This window comes from Pan troglodytes, chromosome 8 (assembly GCF_028858775.2).
Source record: "Pan troglodytes isolate AG18354 chromosome 8, NHGRI_mPanTro3-v2.0_pri, whole genome shotgun sequence".
Taxonomy (NCBI): Eukaryota; Metazoa; Chordata; class Mammalia; order Primates; family Hominidae; genus Pan; species Pan troglodytes.
The window spans coordinates 71,046,067-71,066,315 of NC_072406.2; the positions used below are offsets into that span (position 1 = coordinate 71,046,067).

The 20,249-nt window shown below is 37.0% G+C and overlaps 1 protein-coding gene across 17 annotated transcripts in view; it reads left to right on the top strand.

Moving 5' to 3' along the window:
* Positions 1-20,249, top strand: part of BICC1 (BicC family RNA binding protein 1) — a 315,686-nt gene that overhangs the window by 270,149 nt on the left and 25,288 nt on the right. For 9 of the 17 annotated variants that reach the window (XM_016918345.4, XM_016918347.4, XM_063781800.1 and 6 more), the window contains 11 exons: positions 1,046-1,204; positions 2,493-2,546; positions 3,384-3,578; positions 3,804-4,055; positions 7,611-7,742; positions 10,516-10,702; positions 12,574-12,735; positions 13,231-13,427; positions 14,367-14,499; positions 15,063-15,219; positions 17,233-17,398. In XM_016918345.4, coding sequence (XP_016773834.2) covers positions 1,046-1,204; positions 2,493-2,546; positions 3,384-3,578; positions 3,804-4,055; positions 7,611-7,742; positions 10,516-10,702; positions 12,574-12,735; positions 13,231-13,427; positions 14,367-14,499; positions 15,063-15,219; positions 17,233-17,398 — 1,794 coding nt within the window. The remainder of the gene's footprint in view (positions 1-1,045; positions 1,205-2,492; positions 2,547-3,383; positions 3,579-3,803; positions 4,056-7,610; positions 7,743-10,515; positions 10,703-12,573; positions 12,736-13,230; positions 13,428-14,366; positions 14,500-15,062; positions 15,220-17,232; positions 17,399-20,249) is intronic. The other 8 variants (XM_063781798.1, XM_016918346.4, XM_063781807.1 and 5 more) reach the window with 1 other exon arrangement.

A 20,249-nucleotide genomic window follows, 5' to 3' on the forward strand; every position in this document is an offset into this window, starting at 1 on the left:
TCTCCCTCTGATGGCTTTCTTGTTTTCATTCTTCCTTTGTGTTCTTTGTTGGTTTTCTTCGTTTTTAAAAAAATTACTCCCCTGATAATTATTAAATAGTTTAGAATTTTCTTCAGGAAAGGGGGATATTTTTGTGTTTTAAAGGTTAAACTGAAAGAACTAAACTTAAAAATCAAAATATATTTAATGGGCATAAATTTAAAACTTAAGAATTCACAAGGTATAAAAATATTTTTAACATATTTTGATATTTTGATTTTACTTTTTAAAGACTGAATAATTTCAGTAACAGTCTTCCAAATGAGAAGGGATTTTATGTCAGTCTTTATGATTGTACAGCACTAAATTCCTCAAATATAGTCCAATATGACCACAGCATTTTTATTTATTATGTCTTAGAATTTTACATTTTGCTTTAATATAACTAATGTACTTTGAATTTCTTTATTTAAGCCATTTTGTGACCAGTTATCTGCACTTTGTGATCTCTTTCTCCCTTCTTTCTACCAGCAAGAGTAATAGATCTACTTTGTAAAGTTCAATATATAGTAATATAGGAGTTGGGAAAGCAGTGATTGTAAAAACTTCCTTATTCACAGTTTTGAGCTTTATTATTTCTAATTTTGTATCATCTTAGTTATGCAGTCCCACTAGCATGCATATCTTCAATCTTGTAATTGTGTTTTCATCTGTTTTTAGTTATCTGAATTAAATGTTTCGTGAATAATGTCTTTAAAGACAAACTGAGTAATTTATTTAACTGTAGATGACTTTGTTTAAAGACTTCTTTCCAAAAAAATTATCTTGGTAAACAATAAATTTTTCTATTTCTTCTGACAAATCTGTCTTAAAATGAGAATTTCTTTTTTTATAATCAGAGAAATTAATAGCAGGAGAACACTTATAGATTAAGATGATCTTATTAAGAAATAAGATTTCCCACTGACTTGCTTTTTGTTAATACCATTCCCTTGAGGGAAAGGCATTTAGGATGTCATTCTTTCCTTTTGCATACATCAAGTAATAATACATTATTTTCACATAGAGCAATCGAGTCACATTGAAGATGGATGTTTCACATACAGAACATTCACATGTAATCGGCAAAGGTGGCAACAATATTAAAAAAGTGATGGAAGAAACCGGATGCCATATCCACTTTCCAGATTCCAACAGGAATAACCAAGCAGAAAAAAGCAACCAGGTGGTTTGTCTTTTCACATGAACTTTTATGGGATGAATTACAGCCTTAATTTAATTTTCAGTTTGCCTTTTTCTTCTGAGAGGTGAGACCAAAAAAAAAAAAATCACATAGATGACATACAGTGTAGATTGTACAACTTTCTGCAAGGAAATTGAAGGTGCTTTGCTTTTTTGAGGAGATGAGTTGTAGATGGGCCCTAAACTCTTGATCTTGAAATCATTGATAAAAAATAGCGGAAGATGTAATGGCCACAAAACAAAACCTTAAAGAAAGGCTGAGAGGGCATATCGTTTAGGACCTGGAAGCTTGCCTAGTCCAGGAACCTATCCATTGCCTGGTAGAGACCTGGAAGTAAATACCTCTGTGGCACACCAGATCACCTTCTGAGGAACAGTGCATTAGTGCCTGACTTCTTACACTGCCTTAATTATGTCTCTCTCTAGTTTATACACATTTGTGCTTGTTCTTCTGTTTGGCAGCAAATGGAACTCACCTGTCCTCATGCAAGCGGTTTCAGTACTTGAAGAACAGATAGTATTATTTGTGATATTTGGAAGTATTCTCTCTTCTAAACTAGTTACAATACTAGAAACTGTCAACCACAAAGATAAATAGTCTTTTCTCTACAGGGACTAATGGTGACAGTGGGATGTGCACATAAGGGACTAGGCAGAAAGCTATAGTAAAAAGCAAAGACAATATTCAGAATATTTAAAAACTGGTATGGCATGACCATTGGCCCTAAGAACAGTGTCCTGGAGCCCCTGTACCCCCCACCACAATGCCAAGACTAACACCTTGAGTCAGTGGGTCATGGGAATGCCCAGGAGATTTCAGAAGTAAGCTCTAGGTAGATGTTGGAGCAATGATTGTGTACCATCTGGTATGGAAAATGTTCACTATTTTCAGAACCTAGTGTAGCCCTGTCATTGAATATTGATAAGTATCTGGTATGCAAAGAGCTTAAACAAAACGGAGAAAATGCAGTGAACAAGAGTAATTATAAAGAGGGCAGGATGATCTCCTGGGGGCTGTGGGGCTTTCAGTAAGTCCAGTGGGTGAAACAGATCGGTTGACACAAATTACCTGAGGATCTTGTTAAAATGCGAATTCTGATTAAGCAGGTCTGGATGGGGGCCTGAGATCCTTTATTTTTAACAAGCTTCTGGATAATACCTCTGTATTTGTCCCTGGATGACACTTTTAGTAGCAAGCATATAGATGAACTGGAAAAGAGATGTGAGTTTGATTAAAATAAATCTAACTTTGTATTTTCCTCCTCTTATAGGTATCTATAGCAGGACAACCAGCAGGAGTAGAATCTGCCCGAGTTAGAATTCGGGTAACTATTTATTACTTTAACGTTGTAAATTGATGTCAGCAACATTTGCATTATAAGGCACTAAAAATATAATAATTTATCATTTTATAACCAAATCATGTTCAATCAGTAGGAAATAGTGGCAAAAGTTATTTTAGTGTCTATCTTAGCATTCATTATCTAAATATTTATTGTATATGTTCAAAAAGTGAGTTTCTATGTTATTTATAAAATTTTTTCACTGAAAATGTTTCTCAGAGATGTTCTGGATTTTATCTGACTCAGTTTTTCTAGTTTTTATTCAATGATCATAAAGAGGCCTAAGGAAAAATGCCACAGGCAATGTGAGTTAGAAACTCTCAGGTTTCACAAAAGGCTCCCATCATTTAAAAACATTTGTAGGCCAGTTGTGGTGGCTCACACCTGTAATCCTAGCACTTTGGGAGGCCAAGGCAGGAGGATCACTTGAGGCCAGGAATTCGTGACCAGCCTGGACAACATAGCAAGACCCCGTCTGTCTCTACAAAACATTTTAAGAAATTAGCCAGGTATGGTGGCACATGCCTGTAGTGCCACTAATTCAGGAAGCCAAGGTGAGAGGATCCTTGAGCCCAGGAGGTGGAGGCTGTAGTGAGCTGGGATGATACCACTGCATGCCAGCCTGGGTGACAGAGCAAGACTCTGACTCAAAAAACAGAAAGGAAAAAAAAAACTTTATATAATGTAGCTAAACTTAATATCTATAAGGGCAGTTTATGTTTTAAAATCTATCTTCAGAAAAGAACCAATGAATGATACACATGTCTGAATGTCTAATGCTTTAACTCTCTGCTTTGGATTCTCATCATTTCATTTTAGGAGCTGCTTCCTTTGGTGCTGATGTTTGAGCTACCAATTGCTGGAATTCTTCAACCGGTTCCTGATCCTAATTCCCCCTCTATTCAGCATATATCACAAACGTACAATATTTCAGTATCATTTAAACAGCGTTCCCGAATGTATGGTGCTACTGTCATAGTACGAGGGTCTCAGAATAACACTAGTGCTGTGAAGGTAAATTATTCAGATAATTCTGCACATCCTATATGTACAAGTTACATGAGTTTCATTTTTAAAGAATATTAGACTAATTTGATTTCCAGAATTTTCCTTCGTTCTACATTTTGGTTTGCAGAATATGCTGTATTTTTCCATAGCTGTTAGAAATGCAAAAGAATCTTTCCCCGTATATGAACAGTTAATGTATAGGATTATTTCTTTCCCACCCTTTTCTCTTAGGAAGGAACTGCCATGCTGTTAGAACATCTTGCTGGAAGCTTAGCATCAGCTATTCCTGTGAGCACACAACTAGATATTGCAGCTCAACATCATCTCTTTATGATGGGTCGAAATGGGAGCAACATCAAACATATCATGCAGAGAACAGGTGCTCAGATCCATTTTCCTGATCCCAGTAATCCACAAAAGAAATCCACCGTCTACCTCCAGGGCACCATTGAGTCTGTCTGTCTTGCAAGGCAATATCTCATGGTAAGGTTACTGAAATAAGTGTTACAATTTTTTTAAACCTCTTTGGATACAGTGCATGTTTTTCCATCCACTGTACTAATGTGATATTTAGGAAAGCACTTCAGAAGCCTCGTCAAATAAGGAAGTTTCTTGCCAAAAGGAAATAAACTAGAAGAGTAATAAGGTTCATAGTGCCTCAACAGGTTTAATTTCATTGCATATGTAATTTTATTTCAGTGTTTTCTTTTAACTTAGACTAAACACAGAAGAGAATTATAGTGAAATAATTGACTGCATTTTGTGGCAAGGATGGAAGGTGACTGTTTTCATCTGACCTGTAATATTAGTGTGCAGTTTGTATTTGGCAAAAAAAAAAAAAGTCCTCTGTCTAAACAGAAAAGTAAAAATACTATTTAAATTTCACCATCAAAGACAAATTTTGTCAGCCCAAAACATTTGTACATTTCATAAATCTTTGATCCAATTAAAAAATACTATTTAAGTCACAAATTTGAGCATCACTTATTGAAGGAAGAAAAGCAAAGTTATATGTTATAATTCAATACTACTTTACTACTTCTAATTTATAATTGCAATATTTCTGTCCTTCCCATATTTGTTTAAAACCCCTCGGCCAGGTGTGGTACCTGATGCCTGTAATCCCAGCACTTTGGGAGGCCAAGGTGGGCAGATCACTTGAGGTCAAAATCAAGACCAGCCTGGCCAACATAGTGAAACCCCATTTCTACTAAAAATATAAAAATTAGCCGATGTGGTGGCAGGTGCCTGTAATCCCAGTTACTCAGGAGGCTGAGGGAGGAGAATTGCTTGAACCCAGAAAGCAGAGGTTGCAGTAAGCCCAGATGGCACCACTGCACTGCATTTCAAAAATGAAATAAATGAAATGAAATGAAATAAAATATCCCAGTGTATGGGTTGATAATGTAGTAACAAAATGGATGGACATGATGCTGGGCTTACAAATATTTGTATTAAAAACACCATTGTATTCTCTCATTCAGTGCTTGACCTTTAGTGGCATTTGAATCAGTAAGCCTCAGGTGTGACATTTACTATTATTAACTTGCAGAGTTTATTTTTGAGAAACTTTCAGAAAATCTAAGTTTTTATTGTTGATTCCATTCCTCTGACAGACAAGAACTTGTTGGAATCAGTAAGATTGTAATCCATGATTTTAAGAAATTTGTCGTGAATGATTTTTTTAGCCGAGCTTATTTTATCAGGTTATTTTTAATATACTGTACTACAAGTCAGATTTATATTTATATCCAAGAATTGTTGTAATCTTCATTTTTTTTCTGCTTTACAAGTTCTTTAGATGTTATTTTTTAGTTTAGTGAAATTTTTCAAATATTCTCTACAGTTATTAATGCACATTTATACTTTGACCATACCTGCCAAAAATAATGACTCATATTATTGCACAACATTGAAATAACTGAAGGAGAAATTAAAAGGCTTTAACCCGTATTTTAAATACCATCACCATTTTGTATAGCACTATTCTTATAAAAATCACTTTCTGACTGGGCGCGGTGGCTTACACCTGTAATCCCAACACTTTGGGAGGCCGAGGCAGGCGTATCACAAGGTCAGGAGTTCAAGACCAGCCTGGCCAATATGGTGAAACCCCATCTCTACTAAAAATACACAGAAAAGTTAGCTGGGCATAGTGGTGAAGGTCTGTAATCCCAGCTACTCAAGAGGCTGAGACAGGAGAATTGCTCAAACCACGGAGGTGGAGGTTGCGGTGAGCCGAGATCGCGCCACTGCACTCCAGCCTGGATGACAGAGCAAGACTCCGTTTAAAAAAAAAAAAATCAGTTTCTTCCACAGGAGAAATGGAGCATAGTATTTTATTTCTTTTTCTTTTTTTAGTTTAGGTGAGGTCTCACTCTGTTGCTCAGGCTGGAGTGTAGTAGTGTGTTCTCAGCTCACTGCAATCTCTGCCTCCTGGGTTAAAGTGATTCTCATGCCTCAGCCTCCCGAGTAGCTGAGATTACAGTCATATGCCACCATGCCTGGCTAATTTTTTTAGTTTTAGTAGAGATGGGGTTTCACTATGTTGGCCAGGCTGATCTTGCACTCTTGGCCTCAAGTGAACCACCCACCTAAGCCTCCCAAAGTGCTGGGATTACAGGCATGAGCCATGGTTCCCGGCTTAGTAATTCATTTTAATCCTAGTGTGCTTAATGGTAACCTCTCCTGATATCCATTTACAAATTCCAGCACCCAGTGGGCTAACACTGGAAATTCTGTGCATCAGAGAAAGTATATTACATTGTTCCTAGACTCAGTAGATCAGAGGCTGTGAGTAGAGCATTAGAGAAAAAAAAAAAAAATCTAAAAAATGAGGTAGTTAAAAGAAGGGACAATAGTAACAATTTACTCCAGGAAGGAGGAAAGGTTTAAGCTGCATTAGGTTAAGTAGGATTTATATTGGTGAAGAAGCTTTTGATGAGTTAAGACAGGGGTCCTCAATCCCCGGGACAAGGACCGGACCAATACTGGTCAGTGGTCTGTTAGGAAGTAGGCCACACAGCAGGAGGAAAGCAAGGGAAGCTTCATCTGTATTAACAGAGGCTTCCCATCACTCACATGACCACCTGAGCTCCACCTCCTGTGAGATTAGCAGTGGCATAAGATTCTCATAGGGGCATGAACCCTATTGTGAACCGTGCATGCAAGAGATTTAGGTTGCATGCTCCTTAGGAGAATCTAATGCCTGATGATCTGTCACTGTCTCCCATCACCTCCAGATGGGACCGTCTAGTTGCAGGAAAACAAGCTCAGGGCTCCCACTGATTTTACATTATGGTGAGTTGTATAATTATTTAATTATATATTACAATGTAATAATAATAGAAATAAAGTGCCGAATAAATGTAATGTGCTTGAATCATCTGAAACCATCCCCCTTCCCTCCCCCTCCCCTGGTCCATGAAAAAACTGTCTTCTGTGAAACTGGTCTGTGGTACCAAAAAGGTTGGGGACCCCTGAGTTAAGATACCAAAGTACAAGATCCTCTTAAAGGATCGTTGGGAGGCTGGCCTAACCTGGAGGAAGGGGAAGACATACAGATATAAATCTGTGGTTGAACAAGCAAGTCTGGACTAAAATGTGGAACTCTTTAAATGCTCGATCATGTTTAGTTTTCATTCAAAATACAATCAAAAGCTGCCACTGGAAGTCATTGAGCAAAGGCAAAGATTAGTACCCTTGATATAGTCGAGAATCTAGTTTCTAGCATAACTTAACAAAACTGAAGTTAGAGAATAAAGGAATTTTCCAAGGTGCACAGTGGATAAAAAAAGTCCAGGGCCAAAAACGAAACTTAAGACATATAATTTCGTCATCCAAAAATGGTTTTCTCCCCCTCAACGTTAATGCCACACCTGTCCTCTAAGCTATGTGAACTTATATAATTCAGCTTTAATACTTCAGTTTAGTCTTTAAATCTGTAAAATAGTGCATTATTTGCAGACATGTTAAATTATCAGGTGTTTAAATGATTAAATTTTTACCTCCCACCCATTCTATTGTGACATTTTCTAGGGTTGTCTTCCTCTTGTGTTGATGTTTGATATGAAGGAAGAAATTGAAGTAGATCCACAATTCATTGCACAGTTGATGGAACAGCTTGATGTCTTCATCAGTATTAAACCAAAGCCCAAACAGCCAAGCAAGGTTGGTTCAGAGTCTGAATCCAGAGAATTATGTATCATATCATATGCTGTATAGTTTTATTTTGCATAGAAGTATGTATTTGCATATACATGAAACTGTTACTCTATACAGGTTGAATATCCCCAATCCGAAATGCTCCAAAAGCTGAATCTTTTTTAGCACTGACATGACAGTCAAAGGAAATGCTCATTGGAGCATTTTAGATTTTGGATTTTCATATTAGGGATGCCCAAACAGTGCAGATATTCCCAAATCCCCCAAAACCCCAAATCTAAAACACTTGTGGTCCCAAGCATTTCATATAAGGGAAACTCAACTTGTATAATATATATGTCATTATGTATTTAGTTATCTAATATAAATTTGTAACAGTATTCATTGTAGATCATCATTTTCTTTATATATGTGTTGGTTTTTGCAGTCCATTTAGAGTAACCATTATTTTTCCATAGTTAAATGAGAAGGAAAGAACATTTGTTCTTAATTTAGAATCTGGTAACTTGAAGCTTTTCTAAGTTACCCAAGAGTTGATAAGGCTACTTACATGTTTGTGTATGTGTGTGTGTGTGTGTGTGTATGTGTGTATGTGTGTGTGTGTGTGTGTGTGTATGTGTGTGTGTGTGTGTGTGTACATGCCCAGTGTAATTCAGAAATTGTTTAGACTACTTACTATATGCCATCTCCTGCGCAAGCTGGAGAGTTAAAGAGGAGGTGCCTGTGCTTTTTTGTAAATACTTTAAGGACTGAACTGTCTCAAGTTCAGCGTTCTTGGAACCTCTCCTCAGAGTGTTGTAAAATTTCAGTAACTACATGTAGAGTAAAAATTTAAGGGAATAAATGTTTTTTTTTTTTTTTTTTTTTTTTTGAGACAGGGTCTCACTTTATCACCAAGGCTGGAGTACAGTGGTGTGATCGTGGCTTACTGCAGCCTCGACTTCCTGAGCTCAGGTGGTTCTCCCACCTCAGCCTCCCGAGTAGCTGGGACCACAGGCATGTGCCACCACACCTGGCTAATGTTTTGTACTTTTTGTAGAAATGGGGTTTGGCCATGTTGCCCAGGCTGGTCTTGAACTCCTGCGCTCAAGCAATCCACCCACCACAGCCTCCCAAAGTGCTGGGATTACAGGTGTGAGTCACTGTCTCCGGCTCAGAATAAATCTTTTATTAAGTGCTAGTAAGAATGAGGAAAAAGGAATGTTTTTACATTAGTATTGTTGTTTAAACTAGCACAGCCACTTTGAAGAGCGATTTCTGATCATCGCATTATTCTAAGATATTGATTACCCTACCTGCAGTAGTTCTACTTCTGATTATACACTCTGAAAACACCTTTGCACCAAGAGTCAACATGAGAACGGTGTTGAGTAAAAAAAGTATATTGCATCATAGTATGTATTCAATGGCAGCATTTTTGTGTATATATATGTCTGTACATTTTTAAGTATAAAGCATTGTTTAGAAGGATGCACACAAAAATCATGATGAGTTGCCTTTGGGGCAATAGAAAGGAAAATGGAACAAAGTAAACAAGGGAGATGTTCTATTTATTTAACAAAAATCAGAAATAAGAAAATAACACCATTTTTAAATTTTGAAACTATAAATCTTATATGCATAGAATGGTGTATATATAATATGTATTTTATATAATTTGGTATATGTAAATAATGTGGTAATCGCTGTCCAACTGAAGAAAAATGATCTTGCCTTCTCCGAAAGAAAACTTTAAAGGAAAAGATAGCGTTGATTCTAAGTGAACTTGATATAATTAGTTTAAAGTTAGGGAACAGGACATTAATTTTATGTATCGTGAAGCTTCATGTGTGACTAATTTGAGTTGACCAGAGTCACTGTAGATACCAGGACTAAAAGATAAAGACAGGAGAGACATTAGAGGGCTTGTGCATATTAAGATGGACAGTCAGAAGAATTCCAGGAGTTCAGTAAGAAATGAGCAGAAGTCAGGGAAAAATAGATTGTAAATGAGAACTCCAGAGCCTTGCAGCATCCCAGGGCCATTTAATTATGCCCAGCTGGCCCACATTCTAACTACTGGTTTAACTGCTTTCTCAGCCACAATTTTTTTTTTTTTTTTTTTTGGTCCATTGAGGGCTTTCCCCTTTGAGTTCACATTTCAAATTTTCTTGATGAGTCCATTGAGGAAGAAAAATGATTTATTATTTAGAATTTTTTTTACCATAAGCTTTGCCATAGATATGTCACCAATGAGGGATAGTCATACCTCAAGGTCTATTAGCTAACTAGTAAACCATAAATGTCAAACATAAGTGATGATGATGATGCAGTTTATATGTGGTCACAAGTTTGATTTGGTATGTAGTGACAAGATGCAAGGGGGAAGCTTTAGTGTAAAGATGAGGGGCTGTAAAAAGGGAACCCAAGTTCCCATCCTCTTGCTGTCTCTTCACAGCTGTGCCATGACCTGGGCTAAGTCTCTTAACTTCACTGAATATGAGTAATGATTCCCACCCTATAAGGTTTTGCTGAGAATAGGAACATATATGCAGCTACCATCACAGCTCCTGGAACCCAGAACATGCCCAATAAATGGTAACCAATAATTTAGGATTTTACCAGAAGGAGTAATCTTAAGCACTAAGTGGTTAGAATTTGCAGATGATTTAAAAGCAGCATTGATATGTCCCCTGAGTGGAATTCTTATTAGCGTATTCATTTTCCACCTCCCTCCCCTCCCCTATTCTTTGTAGACTACTTGCATGTCACTTTTTTCCCCCATTATGTGTTTTCATAGTCTGTGATTGTGAAAAGTGTTGAGCGAAATGCCTTAAATATGTATGAAGCAAGGAAATGTCTCCTCGGACTTGAAAGCAGTGGGGTTACCATAGCAACCAGTCCATCCCCAGCATCCTGCCCTGCCGGCCTGGCATGTCCCAGCCTGGATATCTTAGCTTCAGCAGGCCTTGGACTCACTGGACTAGGTATACAATTTATTATTACAGCGCGTCTCAGTCACTGGGGAAATGCTTGTCTGGTTCCCTTTCTTTCTACCATTCGGGTCTACATTTAAAGGCTATTTTTTTTTTCCTTTGGGCTCTAAGATCAGATGAAAAGCCATACAACCTGAATCAATCCATTTTGGGGTTTCTTAGTCTCTGTGGATTTGTTACCCAGATTCTTCCCATGCTTGCATAAATAATCAAGGTCTGACTATTTTATTTTCAGTGGCTGTGTTTGTTCTAAATTAAGAATGCCATTGAGATTGAAGTAAGCATGCTGACTGTAATTTATGTTTGTTCTCTCCTGCATTTGCAATATTGTCATCAGTCCCTAGAGATAAAGATTATCCAGTTTGCTTTTTAAAAAGTAATTGCAAATCTGTATGAGGGGTGGGGAGGGGGGTGAAAATAAGCAGAACCCGCATCTCCAGTGGTTAGGCCTGCCTTACCCAGACACAAAGGAAATCTAGTCAGAGGCCAGACCTGTATTTCTATCTAACGTGAGGAATAGAAAATAGAAGAATGAACAAACGTCATCATCTCAGAGCTTTAGTCAAGAAAGTAGAATGAGCTGTTTAATAGTCATGGTGATATTTATGTCCTCATCTATGGATTGCTATTTTATAGGCTGAAGTTAGTTGCTGTATTACAGTTTTGCTAGATTTATTTCTTTCCTGCACATTTCTCAGTTGCATTTATTTTCCTTAATCGGTACTCCTAGAAAATCATCCTGGGTCATTCAGTGTTGATTTGAGACAAAAAAGAATACTCTCAGCAGTCTTTAAAATTTTTTTTCCAATAGCTGTTCTTGCAGTCTTTAAAATTTTTTTTCCAATAGCTATTCTTGCTTTTAACTTTTAAGAAATTTAATGCTCTTATATGATTGATTTTCCAAGTAGCCCTGCCTAGACATCATTAAAGAAAGATTTTTTTTTGTATCTTGGCCCCTAATCTACCAAAGTTGTTCCTTCCACTGGGACCTGAACAGAGTCATAACAACATAGCAATGACTGTGAGTCAGGAAATGCCAATTAGGTAACTTAGCAGGAACCGAGTTCATCCTGCACTAGAGAGAAAACAAGTGAGCAAAGATTCACTAACTGAATTTTTAAAATGTTTTCGTTGCTATACCTATCCTGTTATATACTTTATGCTTTATATGTATTCCTGGAAACTTGTATACAAATCCACATTTCATTCTAGAACATATTTTAAATGCCCAAAGGAAAATTTCATTATTTAAATCAAGCATTGACTCCTTAGAACAACAACAACAAAAAAAAAAAACCAGTATTTTTTTCTGAGGAAATTTTCATCATTGAGATGGAGCCCAGGGAAGTCATGTATATGTTCTGAGATACATTTAGGAACTGTTCTGGTAGCCTACCCTATCGGCAGCGGGGACAAATAGATCTATCCTACCACAGGAAAGCATTCCCTAGTCGCTGCTACATGTGAGTAGTTTGAAAAGGGTTTGTTTGTAAGCAGATGACAAATGAGTTATGCAGAAGAATAAAAATGAGTTTCCACTTGAGCAGAATTTTGTTCATCCTGGGTAGCTGACATGAATGCAAGCACCTGGTGATGTTCAATGACCCTAACTGCCATCCTGGTCTGGGCACACCTATCTTCCATTTTCTGATAGCAACTCTTTGTGGATAAGCTGCTTCCTCTGTTGGAGCTGTATGATGCAAAACTCATGTGAGTATTTGAAAGAAAATCTGTCATCCATATTTTATATTTAGAAAATATCAGATTATATCATTGTGCATTCCCAATGGCAATATTGGTGCCATCTCTATTTTAAAATCTTAAATTTATGTGAATTGACTTTATATATTCATTTATTACAGGTCTTTTGGGACCCACCACCTTATCTCTGAACACTTCAACAACCCCAAACTCACTCTTGAATGCTCTTAATAGCTCAGTCAGTCCTTTGCAAAGTCCAAGTTCTGGTACACCCAGCCCCACATTATGGGCACCCCCACTTGCTAATACTTCAAGTGCCACAGGTCAGTATCATTTAAGTATATTCCAAGATGTGTATTCTTAGGTGTTACCAGTTTTTTAAATAAAATTTACGAATGGCTCAGTTTTCTTAGGGCAAAATTAGGGTTCAAAGCATACTCCATTGAAACAGAAATTCCCTGACATGTAAATTAGTTAAAATGAAGCACAGCAAAGCAGTTTGAGTTTTTCATACAAGTGAAATACCATCTTCAAATGTGATAAACAGACCTGGTAGTTAGGTTCTAGTTGGAGTAACTTGCTGGTAGTCATTTACATCTGTACAATGAGAGGGTTGGATTAAATATTCTCTATGATATTGTCCGATTTTAACACTCTTTTGTGTTTTTATAGTAAATAGTACCTCTGTTTACAGAGGTGTCAAAATTGAATTCTTTTCTGAATTTGCAGCAACAAAAATGATATTTTTATTGTTAATAAAAATAATAGTTGAATCTGAGTTTCTTCCTAATATCTGTCATCATAAAATGTTGTTGTAGGTTTTTCTGCTATACCACACCTTATGATTCCATCTACTGCCCAAGCCACATTAACTAATATTTTGTTGTCTGGAGTGCCCACCTATGGGCACACAGCTCCATCTCCCCCTCCTGGCTTGACTCCTGTTGATGTCCATATCAACAGTATGCAGACCGAAGGCAAAAAAATCTCTGCTGCTTTAAATGGACATGCACAGGTAATGGCTTTCTGCCAGAATGTGTGTGTGATCTCTACTGTTTGTAAGAGACAAACCCTTGGTAAAGTTAAAACATGCTAGAATGTGTGTGTGTGATCTCTGCTGTTTGTAAGAGATAAACCCCTGGTAAAGTTAAAACATGTTTAAACTTTCGCCTAAAATGAATTTTATTTATTTTTGTCAACTTTTATTTTAGGTTTAGGGGGCACATATGCAGGTTTGTTACATGGGGAAATTGCATATTTAACCAATCTTGAGTTAATTTTTATATATGGTGAAAGGTAGGGGTCTGGTTTCATTCTTCTGTATATGGCTAGCCAGTTTTCCCAGCGCCAGTTATTGAACATGGATTCCTTTCCGTATTGCTTGTTATTGTCGACTCTATTGAAGATCAGATGGTTGTAGGTGTGCAGCTTTATTTCTGGATTCTCTATTCCGTTCCCTTGGTCTATATTTCTATTTTTTTTATGCCAGTACCATGCTGTTTGGTTTCTGTAGCCTCGTAGTATAGTTTGAAGTCAGGTAGTATGATGCCTCTAGCTTTATTCTTTTTGCTTAAGATTGCTTTGGCTATTTGGGCTCTTGTTTGGTTCCATATGAGTTTTAGAATAGTTTTTTCTATTTCTGGGAAAAATTATGTTTGTAGTGTGATAGGAATAGCATTGAATCTGTATATTACTTTGGGCAATATGGCCAGTTTAATGATATTGATTCTCCTGATCCCTGAGAATGGGATGTTTTTCCATTTGTTTGTATCACCTACAATTTCTTTCAGCAGTGTTTTGTAGTTCTCCTTGTAGATATATTTCATCTCCTTAGTTAGAAGTATTCCAGGGTGGTTTTCTTTTTCGTGGCTGTTATAAATGGGATTGTGTTCTTGATTTGACTCTCTGTAAAATTGTGACCATATTTATACATTATTTTCTATTATTATTTTAGTCTCCAAATATAAAATATGGTGCAATATCCACTTCATCACTTGGAGAAAAAGTGCTGAGTGCAAATCACGGGGATCCATCCATCCAGACAAGTGGGTCTGAGCAGACATCTCCCAAATCAAGCCCCACTGAAGGTCGGGAACTGTACCCTTCTGAAATTCATTTTGGTTGTTATTTGGAAAAAGGAGGTTGTAGAGAGTCTATGCAGTGATTTTTGAGTTGGTTTTGCTAAACAGCTATGATTCATCCTACCTCAATTATGTGGAAAGACAACATCCTGAATAAAATTTCAAAGAGCATGGTAAAAGATTAACTGAAAAGCACTTTCCACAGAAAGAATCATTTCCCCATTACATTGTAAGTTCCTGAATTAAAGTGAAGGTAATTGTGTAGCAGAGAAGCGTCAGCTTACTAAATGTTATATGTATAGTTCCCCCAAGTAGAGTATCTTTTTATAACCTTTTTACCCACCCCCTGCCCCACCAAATCTTTAAAATATATGCGGGTCTTCTCTTCAAATTGAGTTTTTGTGACAACCTGAACTTGTTAAGGTGTTTCTTTGCAGATGGAAGAGGTCTCTGTCAGGCTAATCATGTCTCCATAGAGTAGGGTTCTGATTTGTTTCCATTGCAGATAATTGTCAACTGGAAGGTGATGTTGTTTAGGTGTTTCACTTTTTTTTCCTTTTCCTCTGCAGGTTGTAATGATGCTTTTGTTGAAGTAGGCATGCCTCGAAGTCCTTCCCATTCTGGGAATGCTGGTGACTTGAAACAGATGATGTGTCCCTCCAAGGTTTCCTGTGCCAAAAGGCAGACAGTGGAACTATTGCAAGGCACGAAAAACTCACACTTACAGTATGTATTTTAATCTTTAAAGAGCCCTTGATATTTTGAAGTGATATATATTTGTTCTCAACTCTATAGTTAGTACTCTTTGATTCAAGTCATGTTTGATCTCATCCATGGGTGTTTTCATTTTAACATTTTTTAAAAAATATTAAGGAATAATATCTGTTAATTTTCACCCTTCTCTGTCTTCTCTATAGTCCCTTCCCCATTTAATGAATTGATTTATATCTGTGTCCTCTAAACCGTCTGTATTACTCTGAAACTGTAGCATTCTCTCTGCTCTTCAGTAATCAGCAGGGCCATTTTTATTCTCTGATTTTTGCCGTTAGAAATTTTCCCACTGTGAATTCTCCTTCATTTGGCTTTGAATTTCTTTCTTACTGTGGCTCTCTTTTTTCCCAAGGTAGTTAATTGCAAACTTTTAAATAAATGCTTGACATTATCATGACTTTGTTTATAAATACATAAGTTGTATTAAATATTAAATATAACTCTTCCTTACCATAGCACAGTTAAAAGTGTGTCATCCTTACTCTTTTTTTTTTCCTCCATGTATTTTGGACAGTCTCTACAATGTAAGGTTTTGTTCCCACCTATTCCGTCCACCTGATTTCCTCTGCTGTCTTATTAGTTCCTGGTATACCCTTCTAGAGTGTATTTATGCGAAGATTAGCGTACATGGTTTTATTTCCTCCCATTCTTACTAAAATCCATTTTCCTTTATAAACTCTTTGGTCAATCATTATTACCCACCGTTGTCCAGTTCTCCTTTATCTGTGTTTTTCTTTACATGGCACTAATACCCAAAATTAATGTTCTCATTATAGGCTAGAGAAACAGTTTTACTTCCTTGAAACTATTGAAGCATTTAAAATAGATACCTATTCTTGTCATCACTGAGTATGACCCGAACCTTCTTATCATCATCTTCTGGCTTAAGCTGCAGCCTCCAGAAAGATCTCCCTGCCTCCAGTCTTTTATTAGCTTGACCTATCCTTTATTTTGCTTCAGCAATTTACTTTCGAAAACAGGTCTAATCTTGTCACACTCTGGCTTCAAATCACCAATGGTCTGTGTTGCCTGCTTCCTTTCCTTTACTTACGCTCTTCCCTCTGAGTTGCTGTTCTCCTGACCTTTGGCACCAGACAACTTGCAGATGCTCTTAAGTTCCCAGGTCAAATATCCTTTGTGTAGCCTCTGTCAACTTTTGTCAAGCAAAGTTCATTGTCCCTCTTTTTGTATTCCCAAAGTACTTTTCTAAATTCCTCTAAATTCCCTTGGCACAGCAGCTGAGTAGTTGAACAAATAAAATCATGAATGAATAAACAAACCAGTTCTTGATTGATATTGCAATCCCTATTTTGAGCCTAAGGTGCAGTTAGATTTGAACTTGTGGTGCATGCATTCTGTACATATCATGTGTTGTAATTCACATATTTGCTGCTCATTGTAAGAAGCACTTTTACGCTCTGCCTGTCCCCCTCAACAGACTTTGAAGAATATTTCTTATTTATCTGCTACATTTATTTGTTACCGTCATATACATATTTCATACACACGAATTGGATCATCTACATGCCTTCAAATTGACTGGATCTCTGTTTAGACTTTGCATGGATGAATCATTGATATCTCCTTGATGTATAAAAATCAGAAATCTCATCTGTACATCTATTCCACCTATATCATATGCAGTATACCATATATACTATATATACTGTGTTTGAATGTGCATCATGAAATAGTTTCAAGCTTTAGCCCTACAGTCAGAGTGCCCAATTTCAAATTCCATCTCTACCATTCACATTAGAGGTATGACCTTGGACAATGTACTTCCCTCATCCACAAAGTGGGGATAACAGTAGTACCTGTGTCATAGCATTGTTGTGAGGATTAAATGAGAGACTACGTGTAAATAGCTGATGATGATAAACGTGCATAGTAAATGCGGCATGTAGGAAACATTCAGTACATTTGTATATATAGTGGAGTGTTAAATTCCACACTCTTATTTCACAGCAGCACTGACAGGTTGCTCTCAGACCCTGAACTGAGTGCTACCGAAAGCCCTTTGGCTGACAAGAAGGCTCCAGGGAGTGAGCGCGCTGCAGAGAGGGCAGCAGCTGCCCAGCAAAACTCCGAAAGGGCCCACCTTGCTCCACGGTCATCATATGTCAACATGCAGGTAATAAAATAGGAAAGCCACTCAAATGTCATGTGTTTGGGTTCTGGTATGGAGAATTCAGTGAGTGTTCAGCAGTAGTGCAGAAATTAGGTTTTCCTTCTGTGCTACATTCAAAATGAAATTTAAATATATATGTAGCAGTTAGTTTGCTATAAACATTAAAAATGAAAAGCAGTATTTAGCTTAAGTGAGAATTCTTTAAAATATATTAAAAGTGGTGCAGAATGGTCTGTGTCACTGTCTTATGCAAATAACATTATTCATGTGTTACTTAAAAAATTTTTAGATGAGTTTGCGGGACTGCATTTCTAAGTATTATTGCTTCATGACATAGTCTTGGATAAATAGATATACTATTTTCTATGTAATGAAGATGATGAATGTGTTTGGTGCCATTTAAAGATAGTTATGAGAATAACGAATGTGGAGTGTTCTTTGAAAGTAGATGATGAATATTATTGATGATTGTGTTGGTTCACAGTTTTTTTATGATTATAAAAACAACTTCATTTAAATAATTTTTATGATTAAACAACTTCCTCAATAGGAACTTTCTGTGTATCCATTTTCAAACTATTAGTCTAATTACTCAGAATAGACTATTGACCATGAAAATGCAGAAATTATAGATGACAATATGAAAGATAAGGATTTGTGCTTTGTGCTTTTAGAGATGCCTACAAGCATTTGATGTCAGACCAGAATTGCTGAGTAGACTTACCTGTTTTATCTTTCACCACCAAAAAAGAGGAAGAACGTTCCACAAAATCCTAGAAACAGAAAAGCTGTCATAGATGTGTCAAAGAAATTAATTCATGGAGCTAAACTATATTACTTTAATTCCAGTGCAATCTGCAGTTTAGTCCTCCTTCTCTATTTTTTTAATCCTTTGCATTGGAACATTTTCCTAAGTTTTTCGATGAATTTTTTTTTAAATAAAAGCCATGGCCTTTATAATGTGTCAGTGTTTAAAAAAGACATTTAAGGCCAGGCACGGTGGCTCACACCTATATTCTCAGCACTTTCAGAGGCCGAGGCAGGTGGATTGCTTGAGTCCTGGAGTTTGAGACCAGCCTGGACAATGTGGCAAAACCCCATCTCTACAGAATAATTCTAAAAAATTAGCAGGGCATGGTGGCATGCACCTGTAGTCCCAGCTACTTGGAGGCTGAGGTGGGAGGATCACCTGAGCTTGGGAGGCAGAGGTTGCTGTGAGCCAAGATTGCACCACTGCACTCTAGCCTGGGAGACAGAGCGAGACCCTATCTCAAAAATTAAAAATAAATAAAATAAAAAAGACATTTATTACATTTTCTCTGGTGGATGTATTTTCAGTTAATACGAATTACAATTTATTTAACAAATATCAAATCCCCTTTATAATCTTTTGATGGTTTTTGTCTTGTTGTTCTTGTCACCTTTTCCATCAGATTTATACCTGCGGTGAACCAGTTTCTTGTTTCTTTCTTTTAGGATGGATGAGCATGTTCTTAATGTTTGAGTTTCAGCCTAACTAGATGTATTTATGTTGTTAGTGAACAGTTGACTCTTAAAATCACTAAGAAATCAATGATAATATTCACTGAGCATTGACAGGGAGAAAGATTGAAAACTTGGCCTGATTTCCTTGGCTGAAAATGATCTGTATCTCCTGATTGCTCTTGGAGTGCTATATCCCCAGCTCTCTTTTTATGCTTATCTCAGTTTCTAATTTATTTTATAGTTATTTCTCTTTCCCAACCCTCCTAAGACTGCAAGTCAGCCAGGCACGGTGGCTCACACCTGTAATCCCAGAACTTTGGGAAGCCAGGGTAGGCAGATCACCTGAGGTCAGGAGTTCGAGACCAGCCTGGCCAACATGGCGAAACCCTGTCACTACTAAAAATACAAAAATTAGCCCGGGGTGGTGGTGGGCGCCTGTAGTCTCAGCTACTTGGGAGGCCGAGATAGAAGAATCACTTGAACCCAAGAGGTGGAGGTTGCAGTGACCTGAGATTGCACCGCTGCACTCCAGCCTGGGCAACAGAGCGAGACTCTGTCTTAAAAAAAAAAAAAAAAAAAAAAAACTGCAAGTCATCGAGGCTGTAGCTTATTTTTGATTAGTTGTTGTATTCTTCCACAAAGCTGAGCATAGTCTCTTTAACCAGTAGGCCCTCAATGAATATTTGTTGAACAAGTAAATTTAGGTTCTCCGTATACCTTGCCTTTAGGCATTAATAATTAAAAATTGATTTTAACTCCCAATGCCATTTTAGTCCTAGGATTTAAAAACTTCATCAAAAATATTATCTAAAAATCTGGCTTTCCTGATACATGGCTATGTTTTTAGTTATCACATGTCCTTGTTTGTCTGGGACAGCCTCTATTTACTTTTATTATCCTGGCCTAATTGTTATTCACAGCACATTTCACCTTCAGAAATGTCCTGTTTCAGACCATAGATTATATAGGTACCTTATATATGATGGTATAGTCTTTCTGGTTAAAGAGCTCTTGCCAATTGGCCCTTGGTCCTTGTGGTAGGCCTTTGAGATATGCTTAGATCAAGTCTTAGCTATTTCCTAAATTGGGGAGTTGATAACACTCAGAAAAGATTTGAAATGTAGCTGTATCTGCACTACTTTCTTCGAAATGATCTATCTTGGTCCTCACATAGACTTGACTACATCGTAGTTACTCATTCAGTTTTAATGGAATGAATCAATGGTGCTGTCCTAGCCCTGTGCAATAAACAGTAACTAGGTTTAATTTTATGGCATTGCTTAATGTCATTATAAATTAAAGTTAGACATCTGCCATTTATCTCACATCTCACTTCAAAAGCAAAGACTATGCCAGTTAGGTTAAATAA